Here is an 18,732-nt window from a genome sequence, read left to right on the forward strand (position 1 = left end):
GTTTCCCAAAAGTTGGAAATTCAGCAATTCCAAGGAGCAGTTTTAGTCCCCAAAATGAAGAAATTCAGCAATTCCAAGGAGCAATTTTAGTGCCCAAAAGAAGAAGCCCAAGGAGCAGTTTTAGTTTCCCAAAAGGAGGAAATTCAGCAATTCCAAGGAGGAGTTTTATTTTCCCAAAATGAGGAAATTCAGCAATTCCAAAGAGCAGAATTCCAAGAGTTTTAGTGCCCAAAGAAAGAAGCTCAAGGAGCAATTTTATTTTCCCAAAAGGAGGAAATTCAACAATTCCAAGGAGCAATTTTAGTGCCCAAAAGAAGAAGCCCAAGGAGCAGTTTTAGTTGCTCAAAAGGAGTTTTAGTTGCCCAAAATGAGGAAATTCAGCAATTCCAAGCAGTTTTAGTGCCCAAAGAAAGAAGCTCAAGGAGCAAATTGAGTTTCCCAAAAGGAGGAAATTCAGCAATTCCAAGGAGCAGTTTTAGTGCCCAAAAGGAGAAAATTCAGCAATTCCAAAGAGCAGAATTCCAAGAGTTTTAGTGCCCAAAGAAAGAAGCCCAAGGAGCAATTTTATTTTCCCAAAAGGAGGAAATTCAGCAATTCCAAGGAGCAGTTTTAGTGCCCAAAAGGAGGAAATTCAGCAATTCCAAGGTGCAGTTTTATTTCCCAAAAGAAGAAGCCCAAGGAGCAATTTTAGTTTCCCAAAAGGAGGAAAATCAATAATCCCAAGGAGCAGTTTTAGTGCCCAAAATGAGGAAATTCAGCAATTCCAAGGAGCAGTTTTAGTGCCCAAAAGGAGAAATTCAGCAATTCCAAGGAGCAGTTTCAGTTTCCAGCCTCATTTTGCACAGAAATCTTTGGATTTTTGGGAGTTTTTGGGTTGGCTCCAGCTCCTGATGGTGACGGAGGAATCTCATCCCCAGCACAGGATTCCACCATTGGGCTCTGCCCCAGAACCTCTCCATTTTTGGGGTGATTTCCAATATTTCCACAGGGCTGGGCTGTCAGTTCGAGTTCAGTTTTGCAGTTGCAGTTTTTGCCTTTCCCAGGGATGATTGGAGCAGTTGAGCTTTGCGGGATCACCGCGCTCGGGTGAAGAACGAGCTCTGTCCGTGCTTTCAATTCCCGGGATTTCGGTGTCCGTGGCTGCTCTGCTCGGTTCCAGGAGCACCGGAGAGCCCGGCTGAGCTCGGAGCGGTTTGAGGAGCCGGTACCGAGCCCTCCGGCAGCCCCGAGCCGTTCGTTGTGTGTCGGGAACGGGAGGGAAGGGCGGGCACAGCTGAACGCTGCTGGCGGGTTCGGCTGTGAATGAGCAATGGGCGGTCGGCATTAAACGGCGTTCGGCATTAAACGGCGTTCGGCGTGCAGCGGCTGTTCCGTTACCGGCGGTGGGAGCGGGGAGGGCACGGGAACGGGAGGGGAACGGGAACGGGACACGGAACGGGAATGGGATGGGAACGGGAAACGGGAACGGGATGGGAACGGGAATGGGACACGGGACACAGGACGGGAATGGGAAAGGGAGACGGGACGGGAACGGGAATGGGATGGGAACGGGAATGGGACACGGGGTGGGAGAGGGGGACGGGACGGGAACCGGACACGGAACGGGAATGGGAGAGGGAGACGGGAACGGGAACGGGATGGGAACGGGAATGGGATGGCAACGGGAAACGGGAACGGGAAACGGGAACGGGAATGGGACACGGGGTGGGAGAGGGGGACGGGACGGGAACGGGAACGGGGACACGGGAAGGGGATGGGAGAGAGAGACGGGAACGGGAATGGGATGGGAACGGGAAACGGGAACGGGACGGGAGCGGGAATGGGACACGGGACGGGATGGGAGAGGGAGACGGGACCGGAATGGGATGGGAACGGGAAACGGGAACAGGATGGGAGAGAGAGACGGGATAGGAACGGGAATGGGACACGGGACGGGGACAGGAATGAGACACGGGATGGGAGAGGGAAACGGAACGGGAACGGGACACGGAATGGGAATGGGAGGAGGAGATGGGATGGGAACGGGAATGGGACACGGGAACGGGATGGGAGAGGGAGACGGGATAGGAACGGGAATGGGATGGGAGACGGAACGGGACGGGAGCGGGAATGGGACACGGGACGGGAATGGGAATGGGATGGGAGAGGGAGACGGGACCGGAATGGGATGGGAACGGGAACGGGATGGGAGAGAGAGACGGGACTGGAGTGGGAATGGGATGGGAGAGGGAAACGGGAACGGGACACAGGACGGGAACGGGACACGGGACGGCACTGGAGTGGGAATGGGACACGGGATAGGACAGGAATGGGAAAGGGACACAGGAACGGGAATGGGATGGGAGAGAGAGACGGGATAGGAACCGGAACGGGATGGGAGAGAGAGATGGGACTGGAGTGGGAATGGGAGACGGGACGGGAATGGGAATGGGAACGGGCATGGGATGGGAACGGGAAACGGGAATGGGATGGGAGAGAGAGACGGGACCGGAATGGGATGGGAACGGGCATGGGATGGGAACGGGAAACGGGAATGGGATGGGAGAGAGAGACGGGATAGGAACTGGAATGGGAAACGGGACGGGGACAGGAATGAGACACGGGATGGGAGAGGGAGACGGGAACGGGACAGGGAACGGGATGGGAACGGGAATGGGACACGGATGGGAGAGGGAGACGGGACGGGAACGGGAATGAGGCACGGGATGTGAGGGGGACGGGACGGGAACGGGATGGGAACAGGAAACGGGAACGGGACACAGGACGGGAACGGGAATGGGACACGGGAAACGGGAACGAGACAGGGAACGGGATGGGAACGGGAATGGGACACGGGAACGGGATGGGAGAGAGAGACGGGATGGGAACGGGAATGGGACACGGGAACGGGATGGGAGAGAGAGACGGGATGGGAACGGGAATGGGACACGGGACGGGAATGGGATGGGAATGGTATGGGACACGGGACGGGACTGGAGTGAATGGGACACGGGATGGGAACGGGAATGGGACACGGGATAGGACAGGAACGGGATGGAGAGGAAGACGGGACTGGAGCGGGAATAGGACATGGGAAGGACGGGAATGGGATGGGAGAGGGAGACGGGACACGGGACAGGACGGGACAAATAGGAACGGACGGGATTTGACACGGAATGGGACACGGGACAGGAGCGGGATTGGGCAAGGAATGGCACACGGGAGGGGCTAAACAGGAACGGGAACGGGTTTGACACAGAATGGGACACGGGACAGGACGGGACTGGAGCAGGAACGGGATATTGGGATGTGACACGGGACGGGACACAGAATGGGACCCAGGAGGGGACACGGGACAGGACACGGAATGGGACACAGGACAGGGAATGGGACACAAGAGGGGACAGGACAGGGAATGGGACCCAGGAGGGGACACGGGACGGGACACGGAATGGGGACAGGACACGCAATGGGACACGGGACGGGACAAGAGCAGGAACGGGAGCGGGACACGACACGCGGCGCGGGGGCGGAGCCACCCCTGACTGACAGTAGGAAGTCCCGCCCCTTGACCCATCAGAGCCACTGTCATTGGCTGCTCCGACCCTCGCGGGCTCCCATTGGTCAGAGCCGCGGCGTGGGCGGGACCAGCGGAGGCCAGGAAGCGGCGGCGGCCCCGCGGAGGCTTTTCCTGCCCGCGGCCCCGGAACGGAGCGGAACGGGGCGGACGGACCCGCCGGGCAGCGGTGAGGCCGGGCGGGGAGCAGCGGGCGGGGGGCTTTAGCAGCCCCCAACCCTCATGGGGGGGCGGATCTTCACCCGCGGGCGGGATGGAGCGGGGCTGGGCCGGGGGCTGGGATGGAGTTGGGTCGGGGCCGTGAGGGGTGGGACGGAACCCGGGGGATGAGGCAGAGCCGGGCAGGGGCCGTGAGGGGTGAGACAGGGCCCGGGGGGGGTGAGGCAGGGCCGGGCAGGGGCTATGAGGGGTGGGACAGGGTCTGGGGGATGAGGCAGGGCCGGGCAGGGGCTGTGAGGGGTGGGACGGAGCCCGGGGGGGATGAGGCAGGGCCGGGCAGGGGCCGTGAGGGGTCGGACGGAGCCTGGGAGATGAGGCAGGGCCGGGCAGGGGCTGTGAGGGGTGGGACAGGGCCTGGGGGATGAGGCAGGGCCGGGCTGGGGCTGTGAGGGGTGGGACGGAGCCCGGGGGATCAGGCAGGGGCTGTGAGGGGTGAGACAGGGCCTGGGGGATGAGGCAGGGCCGGGCAGGGGCTGTGAGGGGTGGGACGGAACCCGGGGGATGAGGCAGGGCCGGGCTGGGGCTGTGAGGGGTGGGATGGAGCCCGGGGGGGATGAGGCAGGGCCGGGCAGGGGCTGTGAGGGGTGGGACAGGGCCTGGGGGGTGAGGCAGGGCCGGGCAGGGGCCGTGAGGGGTCGGACGGAGCCTGGGAGATGAGGCAGGGCCGGGCAGGGGCTGTGAGGGGTGGGACGGAACCCGGGGGGTATGAGGCAGGGCCGGGCAGGGGCTGTGAGGGGTGGGACGGAACCCGGGGGGTATGAGGCAGGGCCGGGCAGGGGCTGTGAGGGGTGGGACGGAGCCCGGGGGTGATGAGGCAGGGCCGGGCAGGGGCTGTGAGGGGTGGGACAGGGCCTGGGGAGTGAGGCAGGGCCGGGCTGGGGCTGTGAGGGGTGGGATGGAGCCCGGGGGATGAGGCAGGGCCGGGCTGGGGCTGTGAGGGGTGGGATGGAGCCCGGGGGATCAGGCAGGGCCGGGCAGGGGCTGTGAGGGGTGGGACGGAACCCGGGGGTGAGGCTGGGCCGGGCAGGGGCTGTGAGGGGTCGGACGGAGCCCGGGGGGGATGAGGCGGAACCGGGCCGGGGTTGGAGCCCGGTGGCTCAGGGGCGGTGGGATGGAGCCGTCCCCGGACGCTGCCGGGGGTGCGGGACCCGCCCGTGCGGCCTCAGGGGCTCGGGGGCTCCGCTGCTCCTCCCTCAGAGCCTGGGCTGCGACCGGCCCAGCGATGGGGGGAGAGGGGATCCCCGAGAGCCCCGGGAATGGGGAGCTGGGAACCCCTGGGGGGAGGGATGAGAGCCCCTTGGGCTGGGGAGGGGGTCTGGGGGTGCTGGAAATCTTGGGGTGGGAGTGTCCTTTGGTCTGGGAGTGTGGGTTTGGGTCTGGGGTTTGGGTCTAAGGGAGGGGATTTGGATCTAGGGGAAGTGGCAATCAATCCTGGGGTAGAAGGACGTGTGCCTCTCTTGGTCTGGGGGTTTGGCTCTGAGGGAGGGGTTTGGGTCTGGGGGAGCTGAAGATCCTGGGGTGGGAGCAGCGAGTGTCCCTTGGTCTAGGGGAGAGGGTTTGGGTCTGGGGGAGCTGGAAATCCTGGGGTAGGAGCATCCCTTGCTCTGGGAATGGGGGTTTGAGTTTGGGTCTGGGGGAGCTGGAAATCCTGGGGTAGAAGGGATGAGCTCCCCTTGGTCTGGGAGCGGGGGTTGGGTCTGGGGGTTTGGGTCTGAGGTAGGGGATTTGGGTCTGGGGGAGCTGAAAATCCTGGGGTGGGAGCAGCGAGTGTCCCTTGGACTAGGGGAGAGGGTTTGGGTCTGGGGGAGCTGGAAATCCTGGGGCAGGAGGGACGAGCGCCTCTTGGTCTGGGGATGGGGTTTGGGTCTGGGGGATGGGGGTTTGGGAATGGGGGTTTGCATCTGGGGGTGGGGCTTTGGCTCTGGGGAAGGGGGTTTGGGTCTGGGGGAGCTGGAAATCCTGGAGCATAAGGGATGAGCGCCTCTTGGTCTGGGGAAGGGGGTTTGGGTCTGGGGGAGTGGGTTTGTGTCTGGGGGTCTGGAAATGGGGGTTTGCATTTGGGGGTGAGTATTTGGGGATGGGGGTGTGGCTCTGGGGAAGGGGGTTTGGGTCTGGGGCAGCTGGAAATTGTGGGGCAGAAGGGACGAGCACCTCTTGGTCTGGGGAAGGGGATTTGGGTCTGGGGGAGAGCGTTTGTGTCTGGGTCTGGGAATGGGGGTTTGAGTTTGGGTCTGGGGGAGCTGGAAATCCTGGAGCATAAGGGATGGGCGTCTCTTGGTCTGGGGAAAGGGGTTTGGCTCTGGGTCTGGGGTCTGGGAATGGGAGTGGGGGTTTGGCTCTGGGGGAGTGGGTTTGTGTCTGCGGAAGGGGGTTTGGCTCTGGGTCTGGGGGTCTGGGAATGGGGGTTTGTGTCTGGGGCAGAGGATTTGGCTCTGGGGTCTCAGCCCCCCGTGCCCCCCGTGCAGCCGAGATGACGACGCTGACGCACCGGGGCCGGCGGGCCGAGGGCCGGGGCTGCGAGCGGAAGGGCGAGGGCGAGGAGGAGGCTGCGGACAGGGAGCTGAACGAGGACGAGCCCGATGACTCCAAGGACATCCGCCTGACCCTCATGGAGGAGGTGCTGCTCCTGGGCCTGAAGGACAAGGAGGTGAGCCTGGGGGCAGTGCTGCGGTCAGGCTGGGCTCCAGGCTCTCACAAAGGATGGGATTGGGTTCTTCTCAGTGCTGTCCCTCAGAACCTGCTCGGAATCACAGAATTGTAGGATGGAATTCACAGAATCACTGGGTTGGAAGAGATCTTAAAGATCATTGAGTCCAACACCTCAACTGAGCTGGCACTGAGTGTTGGGACTGTGAAGCTCATCCAGTTCCCAACCTTCACCATGGACAGGGACAGCTCCCACCATCCCAGGCTGCTCCAAGCCCTGTCCAGGACACTTCCAGGCATGGTCTGGCTGCTCTGGGCTCTCTGTGCCAGGAGATGGCAAGCTGAGCTGTGCACGGGGCTGATAATGCTGTCCCAGCAGCTCTGCCTTGGGGACAGGAAGAGCAGAGTTGGTGTTGTTTTTTCCAGGGCTGGGATGGGATTGGGTTCTTCTCAGTGCTGTCCCTCAGAACCTGCTTGGAATCACAGAACTGTAGGATGGAATTCACAGAATCACTGGGTTGGAAGAGATCTTAAAGATCATTGAGTCCAACACTTCAACTGAGCCATGGCATTGAGCGTTGGGACTGTGAAGCTCATCCAGTTCCCAACCCTCACCATGGCCAGGGACAGCTCCCACCATCCCAGGCTGCTCCAAGCCCTGTCCAGGACACTTCCAGGGATGGTCCAGCTGCTCTGGGCTCCCTGTGCCAGGAGATGGCAAGCTGAGCTGTGCACTGGATAATGCTGTCCCAGCAGCTCTGCCTTGGGGACAGTTGGTGTTGTTTTTTCCAGGGCTGAATCCATGGGTAGAAGGAAGCTCAGCTGCTTTATCAAAGGGTGAACATCCTTTCCTCCTCCTCTGCAGCCCCAAAGCAGCAGCTGGCACACGGGGACACCCTTAACAGTGGGGGAAAGAGCAGAGGGAAGGGGCAGAGCCAGCTGGGCTGGGAGCTGTGGGCAGGCACAATGGCCAGGGAGCAGGAGCTGCTCCTCTGCTGGGCCAGGCAGGGGTGGGGATGGGTTTCTCTGGGTGGGGATGTCACTGTGGGAGCTCCTCCTGTGTGCCTGGCACCCTGGGCTCAGTTGCTTTGTCCTTATCAGCTGCTAGGAACTGGTTTATCAGCTCTGCCTGCTGTGGGGTTCTCTGAGCTGTCCCCGTGCCTTGATTTCAGCCCTGCATCCCTGTCCTGCATCAGCCTGGGGAGATCTTTGCCTGGGAGGGTGGTGGAAATTTGGGAAGATTTGGAGAGAAAGGAGCAGGGAAATGTGGAAATCTGGGAAGCTTTGGAGAGACAGGAGCTGGGAGATCTGGAAAGGTTTAGAAAGAAAGGAGCAGGGAAATGTGGAAATCTGGGAAGGTTTAGAGAAGGAAGCAGTGAAATGTGGAAATGTGGGAAGTCTTGGAGAGACGGGAGCAGGGAAGTTTGGGAAGATTTGGAGAGAAAGGAGCAGGGAAATGGAAATCTGGGAAGGTTTGGAGAGAAAGGAGGAGGGAAATCTGGAAAGATTTGGGCACGGGAACAGGGAAATGTGGGAAGGTTTAGAGAAAGGAGCAGGGAAATGTGGAAATCTGGGAAGTCTTGGAGAGACAGGAGCAGGGAAATGTGGGAAGATTTGGAGAGAAAGGAGCAGGGAAATGTGGAAATCTGGGAAGTCTTGGAGAGACAGGAGCAGGGAAATTTGGGAAGATTTGGAGAGAAAGGAGCAGGGAAATCTGGAAATCTGGGAAGTCTTGGAGAGACAGGAGCAGGGAAATTTGGGAAGATTTGGAGAGAAAGGAGCAGTGAAATGTGGAAATGTGGGAAGGTTTAGAGAGACAGGAGCAGGGAAATTTGGGAAGATTTGGAGAGAAAGGAGCAGGGAAATGTGGAAATGTGGGAAGATTTGGAGAGAAAGGAGCAGGGAAATGTGGAAATGTGGGAAGATTTGGAGAGAAAGGAGCAGGGAAATGTGGAAATGTGGGAAGGTTTGGAGAGAAAGGAGCAGGGAAATGTGGAAATGTGGGAAGATTTGGAGAGAAAGGAGCAGGGAAATGTGGAAATGTGGGAAGGTTTGGAGAGAAAGGAGCAGGGAAATGTGGAAATGTGGGAAGGTTTAGAGAAAGGAGCAGGGAGATGTGGAAATGTGGGGAGCTTTGGGGAGAGGAGCAGGGAAATGGAAATCTGGGAAGGTTTAGAGAAGGTTTAGGCTTTTTGGGGTGGCAGTGGCAGAGCAGAAGCTTCTAGAGAGGCTTTCCAGCTCCAGGAACCCACTTTGGTCAAGTGGAGATCTTTTCCATCTGTAACCATTCCGTGATTCTGTGTCTCCCTCCCTGAGGAGCTGAGGTGGATTTCCTCCTCCTCTTCATCCTCTTCCTCCCTCAGGGGTGGAATGAAACCACTGTGAGGTTCCAGAACCTTCTTCCCAGCAGGGCTGAGCTGTGACAGTGACAAGGGCTGGGGCTGTTCCAGAGCCTCAGATCAGATCTGGGAACCAACTGGGAAGTGGCAGCAGCTCAGGGAACACAATGCAAATAATCTGGAGCAAATATTTGATATTTGACAGCAGCCTGGGAGTGGGGTGCTGTGGATTGCTGTTCTCCTGGGCTGTGTTTGGTGTTGTTGGTTAATGTATGCTGGGAACAGCCCTTGAGCCACCAGGAACCTGGCAGAGCACAACAAACAGGGGAAAAAACCTTGTCAAACTTTACCTTTTTTATTTATTTATTTATTATGATTCCATCCTGTCCTTCCACATTCCTGTAGCTCACAAGCAGAGGCAGCAGCAGCCTGGCCCTGAGCTGGGCTCTGTTTCCACAGCTCAGCTGTTCACTCATGCTTTGATGGCTGGGCAAAAACAAGATGATTTTTGCCAAATTCCATGAGCTCACGGTGTGATTTCATTATTTAAAGTACCAGTCTGTCCTTGTGGCTGCAAACCAGGCTGGCTTTTATTTTCCAAGCTGGAAAACAACCCAGGAGCTTTGGAATTTCAAATTTCCTAGGGGTTAACGTGCCCTTGAGGCCAGGAAATTGAAACCTTTGCCCATCTTCACACCCTTTCCTGGAGAACTTGTTTGTAAAAGCCAGGAGCAAAATCCAGGAAAGGAAACCAGGAGGGCAGGGATGAAAGGTTGCTTTGTGTTCCTGCACAAGGAAGTGGAGAAAAGCAAATAAAAATCTTCATTTATTTGATGGTTCTCTGTCCTGCTCAAACAGAGCCACAGGGGATGGGAATTCAGCCCTGGGGAGTGCCCAGCCTGTTTGCTTTGGGAAGGATTTTTCACTTTTTCTGCAGGTTCCTGGTGGATTTCAGGTCCTTCCATCCTTGTTTTCCATCCAGAGAAAGAGCAGCAGGAAGGGAGGAAAAAAAGAGCAGAAAAGGAGGGAGAAAAAAGGCAGAAAGGGAGGAAAGAAGGAGCAGAAAGGGAGGAAAAAAAGAGCAGAAAGGGAGGGAAAAAAAGTGAGAAAAAGGGAAAAAAGCAAGCAGCATAAAGGGAGGAGAAAAAGAGAAGAAAGGGAAGAAAAAAGAGCCAAAAGAGCAGCAGAAAATGTGGAAAGGTTTGGAGACAGGAGCAGGGAAATTTGGGAAGATTTAAAGGAGCAGGGAAATGTGGAAATCTGGGAAGGTTTAGAGAGGGAAGCACCGAAATGTGGAAATGTGGAAGCTGTGGGGAGATGGGAGGAGGGAAATCTGGAAAGGTTTGGAGAGAAGGGAGCAGGAAAATGTGGAAAGGTTTGGAAACAGGAGCAGGGAAATGTGGAAATGTGGGAGGGCTTGGAGAGAAAGGAGCAGAGACGAGAGCAGGGAAGTTTGGGAAGGTTTAGAGAGAGGAGCAGGGAAATGTGGAAATTGGGAAGCTTTGGAGAGACAGGAGCTGGGAGATCTGGAAAGGTTTAGAAAGAAAGGAGCAGGGAAATGTGGAAATGTGGGAAGGTTTAGACAGGAGCAGGGAATTGTGGAAAGGTTTGGAGAGACAGGAACAGAGGAATCTGGGAAGGTTTGGAGAGAAGGGAGCAGGAAAATGTGGAAAGGTTTGGAGACAGAGGCAGGGAAATGTGGAAATGTGGGAAGGTTTAGCGAAGGAAGTAGCGAAATGTGGAAATGTGGGAAGTCTTGGAGAGACAGGAACAGGGAAATTTGGGAAGCTTTGGAGAGAAAGGAGCAGAGACGAGAGCAGGGAAGCTTGGGAAGGTTTAGAGAGAGGAGCAGGGAAATTTGGGAAGATTTGGAGAGAAAGGAGCAGGGAAATGTGGAAAGGTTTAGAAAGAAAGGAGCAGAGAAATGTGGAAATCTGGGAGGGTTTAGAGACAGGAGCAGGGAAATGTGGAAAAGTTTGGAGAGAGGAGCAGGGGAATGTGGAAATCTGGAAGCTTTGGGGAGAGGAGCAGGGAAATGTGGAAATATGGGAAGGTTTAGAGAAGGAAGCAGTGAAATGTGGAAATGTGGAAAGATTTGGGCACGGGAACAGGGAAATCTGGGAAGGTTTAGAGACAGGAGCAGGGAAATGTGGGAAGGTTTAGTGAAGGAAGCAGCGAAATGTGGAAATGTGGGAAGGTTTAGACAGGAGCAGGGAAATGTGGAAATGTGGAAATGTTTAGAGAAGGAAGCAGAGAAATGTGGAATTGTGGAAGCTTTGGGGACACTCCCGGGCAGGCTCCCAGCAGCCCAGCAGGGCCGAGAAGTGCAGAGAGCACAGATTGAATCCCCTGCCATTGTCCCAGGGCTACACCTCGTTCTGGAACGACTGCATCTCCTCGGGGCTGCGGGGCGGGATCCTGATCGAGCTGGCGCTGCGCGGCCGCATCCGCCTGGAGCCGCCCGCCCTCAGGAGGAAGAGGCTGCTGGAGAGGAAGGTCAGCCCGCTGGGGGGGTGGGAAACAGGTTTGGTTTCTTGGGAAAATAATAAAATAAAAATAAATAATAAATAAATAAAATTAAATAAATAATAAATAAGGTCAGGCTGCTGGAGAGGAAGGTCAGGCTGCTGGGGGGGTGGGAAACGGGTTGGGTTTCTTGGGAAAATAATGAAATAAAAATAATAAATAAATAAATAAATAAATAATGAATAAGGTCAGGCTGCTGGGGGTGTGGGAAACGGAAAAAGAATGAAATAAAAATAATAAATAAATACATAAAGAAATAAAATTAAATAAATAATAAATAAGGTCAGGCTGCTGGGGGGTGCGGGAAACTGGTTTGGTTTCTTGGGAAAATGGGAAAAGAATGAAATAAAAATAATAAATAAATAAATAAATAAAATTAAATAAATCATAAATAAGGTCAGGCTGCTGGGGGGGTGGGAAATGGAAAAAGAATGAAATAAAAATAATAAATAAATAAATAAATAAAATTAAATCAATAATAAATAAGGTCAGGCTGCTGGAGAGGAAGGTCAGGCTGCTGGGGGGGTGGGAAACGGAAAAAGAGTGAAATAAAAATAATAAATAAATAAATAAATAAAATTAAATCAATAATAAATAAGGTCAGGCTGCTGGAGAGGAAGGTCAGGCTGCTGGGGGGGTGGGAAACGGAAAAAGAATGAAATAAAAATAATAAATAAATAAATAAAATTAAATAAATAATAAATAAGGTCAGGCTGCTGGGGGGGGTGGGAAACGGAAAAAGAATGAAATAAAAATAATAAATAAATAAATAAAATTAAATAAATAATAAATAAGGTCAGGCTGCTGGGGGTGTGGGAAACGGAAAAAGAATGAAATAAAAATAATAAATAAATAAATAAAATTAAATAAATCATAAATAAGGTCAGGGGGGTGCGGGAAACGGGTTCGGTTTCTTGGGAAAATGGGAAAAGAATGAAATAATAATAAATAAATAAAATTAAATAAATAATAAATAAGGTCAGGCTGCTGGGGGGTCTGGGAAACGGAAAAAGAATGAAATAAAATAAATAAATAAATAAAATTAAATAAATAATAAATAAGGTCAGGCTGCTGGAGAGGAAGGTCAGGCTGCTGGGGGGTGTGGGAAACGGAAAAAGAATGAAATAAAAATAATAAATAAAATTAAATCAATAATAAATAAGGTCAGGCTGCTGGGGGGTGCGGGAAACGGGTTCGGTTTCTTGGGAAAATGGGAAAATAATAAAATAAAAATAATAAATAAATAAATAAATAAATAAAATTAAATAAATAAGGTCAGGCTGCTGGGGGAGCCCAGCCCGCCTGGGGGGTGCGGGAAACGGGTTCGGTTTCTTGGGAAAATGGGAAAATAATGAAATAAAAATAATAAATAAATAAATAAAATTAAATAAATAAAATTAAATAAATAATAAATAAGGTCAGGCTGCTGGGGGGTGTGAGAAACGGGTTCGGTTTCTTGGGAAAATGGGAAAATAATGAAATAAAAATTATAAATAAATAAATAAATATTAAACAAATAATAAATTGAAATTAGTAGATAATAGAATAAAGGAAATAATATATGTATTCTATAATATTATTATATTATTCTATAATAATGACGCAAAATTACAATATTGTAATAGTCTGTATTATTCATAGACTCTTATATTAATTATAGCTACAATAGCATAGAATAATTATATAAAATTACAATAGTATGGTATTTTTTACTATTATATTATTATATATTATATAATAATAATATATAATGTATTATGTAATATTTATATTTATTATTTTGTATATTAATATATAGTATATTAATGTATAGTATATTAATATATAGTATATTAATATAATATAGGTTATATAATATATTAATATATTATAGATTTAATTATTATATATAATAATATACGTATTAATTATACCTATATCTATTATATTATATATAAATATATAATGTATATTATATATAATATGTATTATTACAATACTATAATATTAATAGACTATTATATTATTGTATATTATAATATGCTAATATATATTATTATATATTAATATATAATATATAAATATAATATATTACTATACATTATTAATAAACTATTATAATATTATACATAATATTATATATTATATAATTATAATAATGTAATATTTTGTAATAATGGCACCAATTTACAATTTGCTGATATTCTATGCCATTGCTGCTCCCAGGTGCTGCTGAAGTCGGACGCTCCCACTGGGGATGTGCTGCTGGATGAGACCCTCAGGCACATCAAGGCCACAGAGACGGCAGAGACGGTGCAGACCTGGATCGAGCTGCTCACTGGTAGGGCCTGCTGGAGCTTCCACCACCCCAGCTCCCTCCAGGGCCCCAAACATCTCTGAGAGCCACCAAAATCCATCCAGGGTCATGTTCTGCATCCAGAGCTGCAGCACCCAGCCAAAGCCACCAAAATCCACCCAGGGTCACCCTCTGCATCCAGAGCTGCAGCACCCAGACCCAGCCAAAGCCACCAAAATCCACCCAGGGTCATGCTCTGCTTCCAGAGCTGCAGCACCCAGACCCAGCCAGAGCCACCAAAATCCATCCAGGGTCATGCTCTGCATCCAGAGCTGCAGCACCCAGACCCAGCCAGAGCCACCAACATCCATCCAGGGTCACGCTCTGCATCCAGAGCTGCAGCACCCAGACCCAGCCAAAATCCATCCAGGGTCACCCTCTGCTTCCAGAGCTGCAGCACCCAGACCCAGCCAAAGCCACCAAAATCCATCCAGGGTCACCCTCTGCTTCCAGAGCTGCAGCACCCAGACCCAGCCAAAGCCACCAAAATCCATCCAGGGTCATGCTCTGCATGCAGAGCTGCAGCACCCAGCCAAAGCCACCAAAATCCATCCAGAGTCATGCTCTGCATCCAGAGCTGCAGGATCTGATATTAGAGAACCCCAAAACTGCCCTGGACCAAGCCTGGGGTGACCCATGGGTGGAAGGGATGGGATTTGCCCTGGGATTTCTCCTCAGAACTCCACTGGGAGCTTTACCAGGAGGGTCTGAGTTCCACCAAGGGATCAGAGCCAGGTGTCCATGCAGGACGTCATGGAAGGATGGAAGGATGTTGGGATTGGGAAGAAAAGCTTGACCAGAGCTTCCTTGACCTGGCTGTGGATCCCTGGAGATCCCTGGAGGTCCCTGGAGATGGAGAAGGTTGAAAGTGGGACCAGAGTAGAATTTTCTGGGTTGGCAGCTCGGTGAAAATTTTGGACCTCAGAGCTCCTTTGGCAGAGCCAGGTGTCCATGCAGGACATCATGGAAGGATGGAAGGACGTTGGGATTGGGAAGAAAAGCTTGACCAGAGTCTCCTTGGCCTGGCTGTGGATCTCTGGAGATCCCTGGAGATGAGGAGAGCAGGAGAAGGCTGAAAGTGGGACCAGAGAAGGATTTTCTGGGTTGGGAGCTTGGTGGAAATCTTGGACCTCAGAGCTCCTGTGGCAGAGCCAGGTGTCCATGCAGGACACCATGGAAGGATGGAAGGACGTTGGGATTGGGAAACAAAGCTTGAGCAGAACCTTCTTGACCTGGCTGTAGATCCCTGGAGATCCCTGGAGATGAGGAGAGCAAGAGAAGGCTGAATGTGGGGGCAGAGAAGGATTTTCTGGGTTGGGAGCTTGGTGGAAATCTTGGACCTCAGAGCCCAGTGTCCATGCAGGACACCATGGAGTGGTGGAAGGACATTGGAATTGGGTAATAAACCTTGACCAGAGTCTCCTTGACCTGGCTGTGGATCCTGGAGGTCCCTGGAGATGGGGAGGGCAGGAGAAGGTTGAATGTGGGCAGAATTTTCTGGGTTGGGAGCTTGGTGGAAATCTTGGACCTCAGAGCCCAGTGTCCACGCAGGACACCATGGAGGGGTGGAAGCACGTTGGGATTGGCAAACACACCTTGACCCGAGCCTGCTGTCCCTCAGGAGAGACCTGGAACCCCTTCAAGCTGCAGTACCAGCTGCGCAACGTGCGTGAGCGCCTGGCCAAGGCCCTGGTGGAGAAGGGCATCCTGACCACGGAGAAGCAGAACTTCCTTCTCTTCGACATGACCACGCACCCCGTGTGCAACGCCTCCGAGAAGCAGCGCCTGCTCAGGAGGCTCCAGGAGAGCGTCCTGGAGCGTTGGGTCAACGAGCCGCAGCGCATGGAGCGCAGGACCCTGGCCCTGCTGGTGCTGGCCCACGCCTCGGACGTGCTGGAGAACGTTTTCGCCAGCCTGGCCGACGACAAGTACGACGTGGCCATGAACAGGACCAAGGACCTGCTGGATATGGACCCTGAGGTGGAGGCTGCCAAGGGCAAGGGCATGGAGATGATCTGGGCCGTGCTGGCGGCCTTCAATAAGTCCTAAAAGCTCTCCGTGGTGGGTCCCATCATGGGGTTCCACCCTGGGGTCTCCCCAGAAGAACCTGGACTTGGAAGGTGCTAAGGGGAAAGGCACAGAGATGATCTGGGCCATGTTGGTGGCCTTCCAGAAGTCCTAAACACTCCTCACATGGTGTGGGGGAGATCATTGATGGGTCCCATCAAGAGGACCCCTAACCCCACCCAAGGTCCTATCAAGGGGAACCCTCTCCCTAGAAGGACTTGGACCTGGAAGCTGCCAAAGGCATGGCCACAGAGATGATCTGGGCCATGCTGGCGGCCTTCAATAAGTCCTAAAAGCTCTCCTTGGTGGGTCCCATCATGGGGTTCCACCCTGGGGTCTCCCCAGAGGGACCTGGACCTGGAAGCTGCCAAAGGCCGGGGCACAGAGATGATCTGGGCTATGCTGGTGGCCTTCAAAAACTCCTAAACCCCACCATACATGGTGTGGGGGAGATCATTGATGGGTCCCATCAAGGGGAACCCTCTCCCCAGAAGGACTTGGACCTGGAAGGTGACAAAGGCAGGGCCACAGAGATGATTTGGACCATGCTGGTGGCCTTCAAGAAGTTCTAAACACTCCTCACATGGGGCAGGGGAGACCCTTGATGGGTCCCATCCTGAGGTCCCACCTGGGGTCCCACCCAAGGGTCTTCCCAGAGGGACCTGGACTTGGAAGGTGCTAAGGGGAAAGGCACAGAGATGATCTGGGCCATGCTGGTGGCCTTCCAGAAGTCCTAAACTCTCCTCACATGGGATGGGGGAGATCATTGGTGGGTCCCATCAAGAGGACCCCTAACCCCACCCAAGGTCCTATCAAGGGGAACCCTCTCCCCAGAAGGACTTGGACCTGGAAGCTGCCAAAGGCAGGGCCACAGAGATGATCTGGGCCATGCTGGTGGCCTTCCAGAAGTCCTAAACACTCCTCACATGGGATGGGGGAGATCATTGATGGGTCCCATCAAGGGGACTCCACACCCCACATGGGGTCCTATCAAGGGGACCTCTCTCCCCAGAAGGATCTGGAAGGTGACAAAGGCAGGGCCACAGAGATGATCTGGGCCGTGCTGGCGGCCTTCAATAAGTCCTAAAAGCTCTCCTTGATGGGTCCCATCCTGAGGTCCCACCTGGGGTCCCACCCAAGGGTCTTCCCAGAGGGACCTGGACCTGGAAGGTGCTGAGGGGAAAGGCACAGAGATGATCTGGACTGTGCTGGTGGCCTTCAAAAAGTCCTAAACTCCACCTTACATGGTGTGGGGGAGATCATTGATGGGTCCCATCAAGGGCAACCCACTCCCCAGAAGGACCTGGAAGGTGACAAAGGAATGGCCACAGAGATGATCTGGGCCATGTTGGTGGCCTTCAATAAGTCCTAAAAGCTCTCCTTGGTGGGTCCCATCATGGGGGTTCCACCCTGGGGTCTCCCCAGAAGAACCTGGACTTGGAAGGTGCTAAGGGGAAAGGCACAGAGATGATCTGGGCCATGCTGGTGGCCTTCAAGAAGTCCTAAACACTCCTCACATGGGGCAGGGGAGACCCTTGATGGGTCCCATCCTGAGGTCCCACCTGGGGTCCCACCCAAGGGTCTTCCCAGAAGAACCTGGACTTGGAAGGTGCCAAAGGCCGGGCCACAGAGATGATCTGGACTGTGCTGGTGGCCTTCAAGAAGTCCTAAACACTCCTCACATGGGATGGGGGAGATCATTGATGGGTCCCATCAAGGGGACTCCACACCCCACATGGGGTCCTATCAGGGGAACCTCTCTCCCCAGAAGGACTTGGAAGTTGCCAGAGGCAGGGCCACAGAGATGATCTGGGCCGTGCTGGCGGCCTTCAATAAGTCCTAAAAGCTCTCCTTGGTGGGTCCCATCATGGGGTTCCACCCTGGGGTCTCCCCAGAAGAACCTAGACTTGGAAGGTGCCAAAGGCCGGGGCACAGAGATGATCTGGGCTGTGCTGGTGGCCTTCAAAAAGTCCTAAACCCCACCATACATGGTGTGGGGGAGATCATTGATGGGTCCCATCAAGAGGACCCCTAACCCCACCTGAGGTCCTATCAAGGGGAACCCTCTCCCTAGAAGGACTTGGACCTGGAAGGTGACAAAGGCAGGGCCACAGAGATGATCTGGGCCGTGCTGGCGGCCTTCAAAAAGTCCTAAAAGCTCTCCTTGGTGGGACCCATCATGGGGTTCCACCCTGGGGTCTCCCCAGAGGGACCTGGACCTGGAAGGTGCCAAAGGCCAGGGCACAGAGATGATCTGGGCCATGTTGGTGGCTTTCAAAAAGTCCTAAACTCCTCCTCATATGGTGTGGGGGAGATCATTGATGGGTCCCATCAAGGGCAACCCGCTCCCCAGAAGGACTTGTCGCCTTTCAGGTCCAAAGGCAGGAACACAGAGATGATCTGGATTGTGCTGGTGGCCTTCAAGAAGTCCTCACATGGTGTGGAGGAGACCCTTGATGGGTCCCATCAATTGGACCCCTCTCCCCATGAGAGGGTGGGCACTGGGTGGGCTCAGCCTGGGGAGGGACCTGGGGATTTTTTGTTTTTCCCCTTCCCAGGTAGGGTTGGGAGGTGAGAACCCACCACCAGCACCACCAGCAGAGCCTCGTGGTGCCTCCAGGGAGAGGCGGCAGCAGCTCTTCACTCCTTGGGCATTTCCTTCTGAGGCCAGGGCAGATCTGGGGATGGCAGAACTGGGGTGGCAGAGTTTGGGGTGGCAGAGTTTGGGGTGGCAAAGTTTGGGGTGCCCCAGGAGCTGCTCCAAGAAGCCAACCCCTGGCACAGACGGGACTCGTGGGTGCCTCTCCCACATCCCGCTCCAGCTCTGGGGTGCCCATGAGGAGCTCACCCACCCTCTCCTGGGATGGTTTGGGGGTGTTGGGCACCCAAAGCCCCCCCAGGCTGTGCCCCTGTGGCTCAGCTGCTCTTTCTAGTGAGAAGAACCAAGTGAAACTGTGATTATTTTTGTTCACAACCCCTTTCCTTCCTTCCTCCCCCACTTGATTCTCCTGTAGTTCACTTAAAACTGAATTATTTCTCTGCAG

General features: G+C 53.6%; 1 protein-coding gene across 1 annotated transcript; it reads left to right on the plus strand.

Moving 5' to 3' along the window:
* The first annotated feature begins 3,568 nt into the window (after window positions 1-3,568).
* GOLPH3L (golgi phosphoprotein 3 like) lies at window positions 3,569-18,025 on the plus strand. Its single transcript, XM_074529226.1, has 5 exons — window positions 3,569-3,725; window positions 6,241-6,422; window positions 11,125-11,256; window positions 13,492-13,606; window positions 15,243-18,025. Exons 2-5 carry the CDS (start codon window positions 6,246-6,248, stop codon window positions 15,668-15,670), a joined length of 852 nt encoding a protein of 283 aa, XP_074385327.1. The 5' UTR covers window positions 3,569-3,725; window positions 6,241-6,245; the 3' UTR covers window positions 15,671-18,025.
* Window positions 18,026-18,732: the final 707 nt, after the last annotated feature.

This window comes from Zonotrichia albicollis, chromosome 30 (assembly GCF_047830755.1).
Source record: "Zonotrichia albicollis isolate bZonAlb1 chromosome 30, bZonAlb1.hap1, whole genome shotgun sequence".
Classification (NCBI taxonomy): Eukaryota; Metazoa; Chordata; class Aves; order Passeriformes; family Passerellidae; genus Zonotrichia; species Zonotrichia albicollis.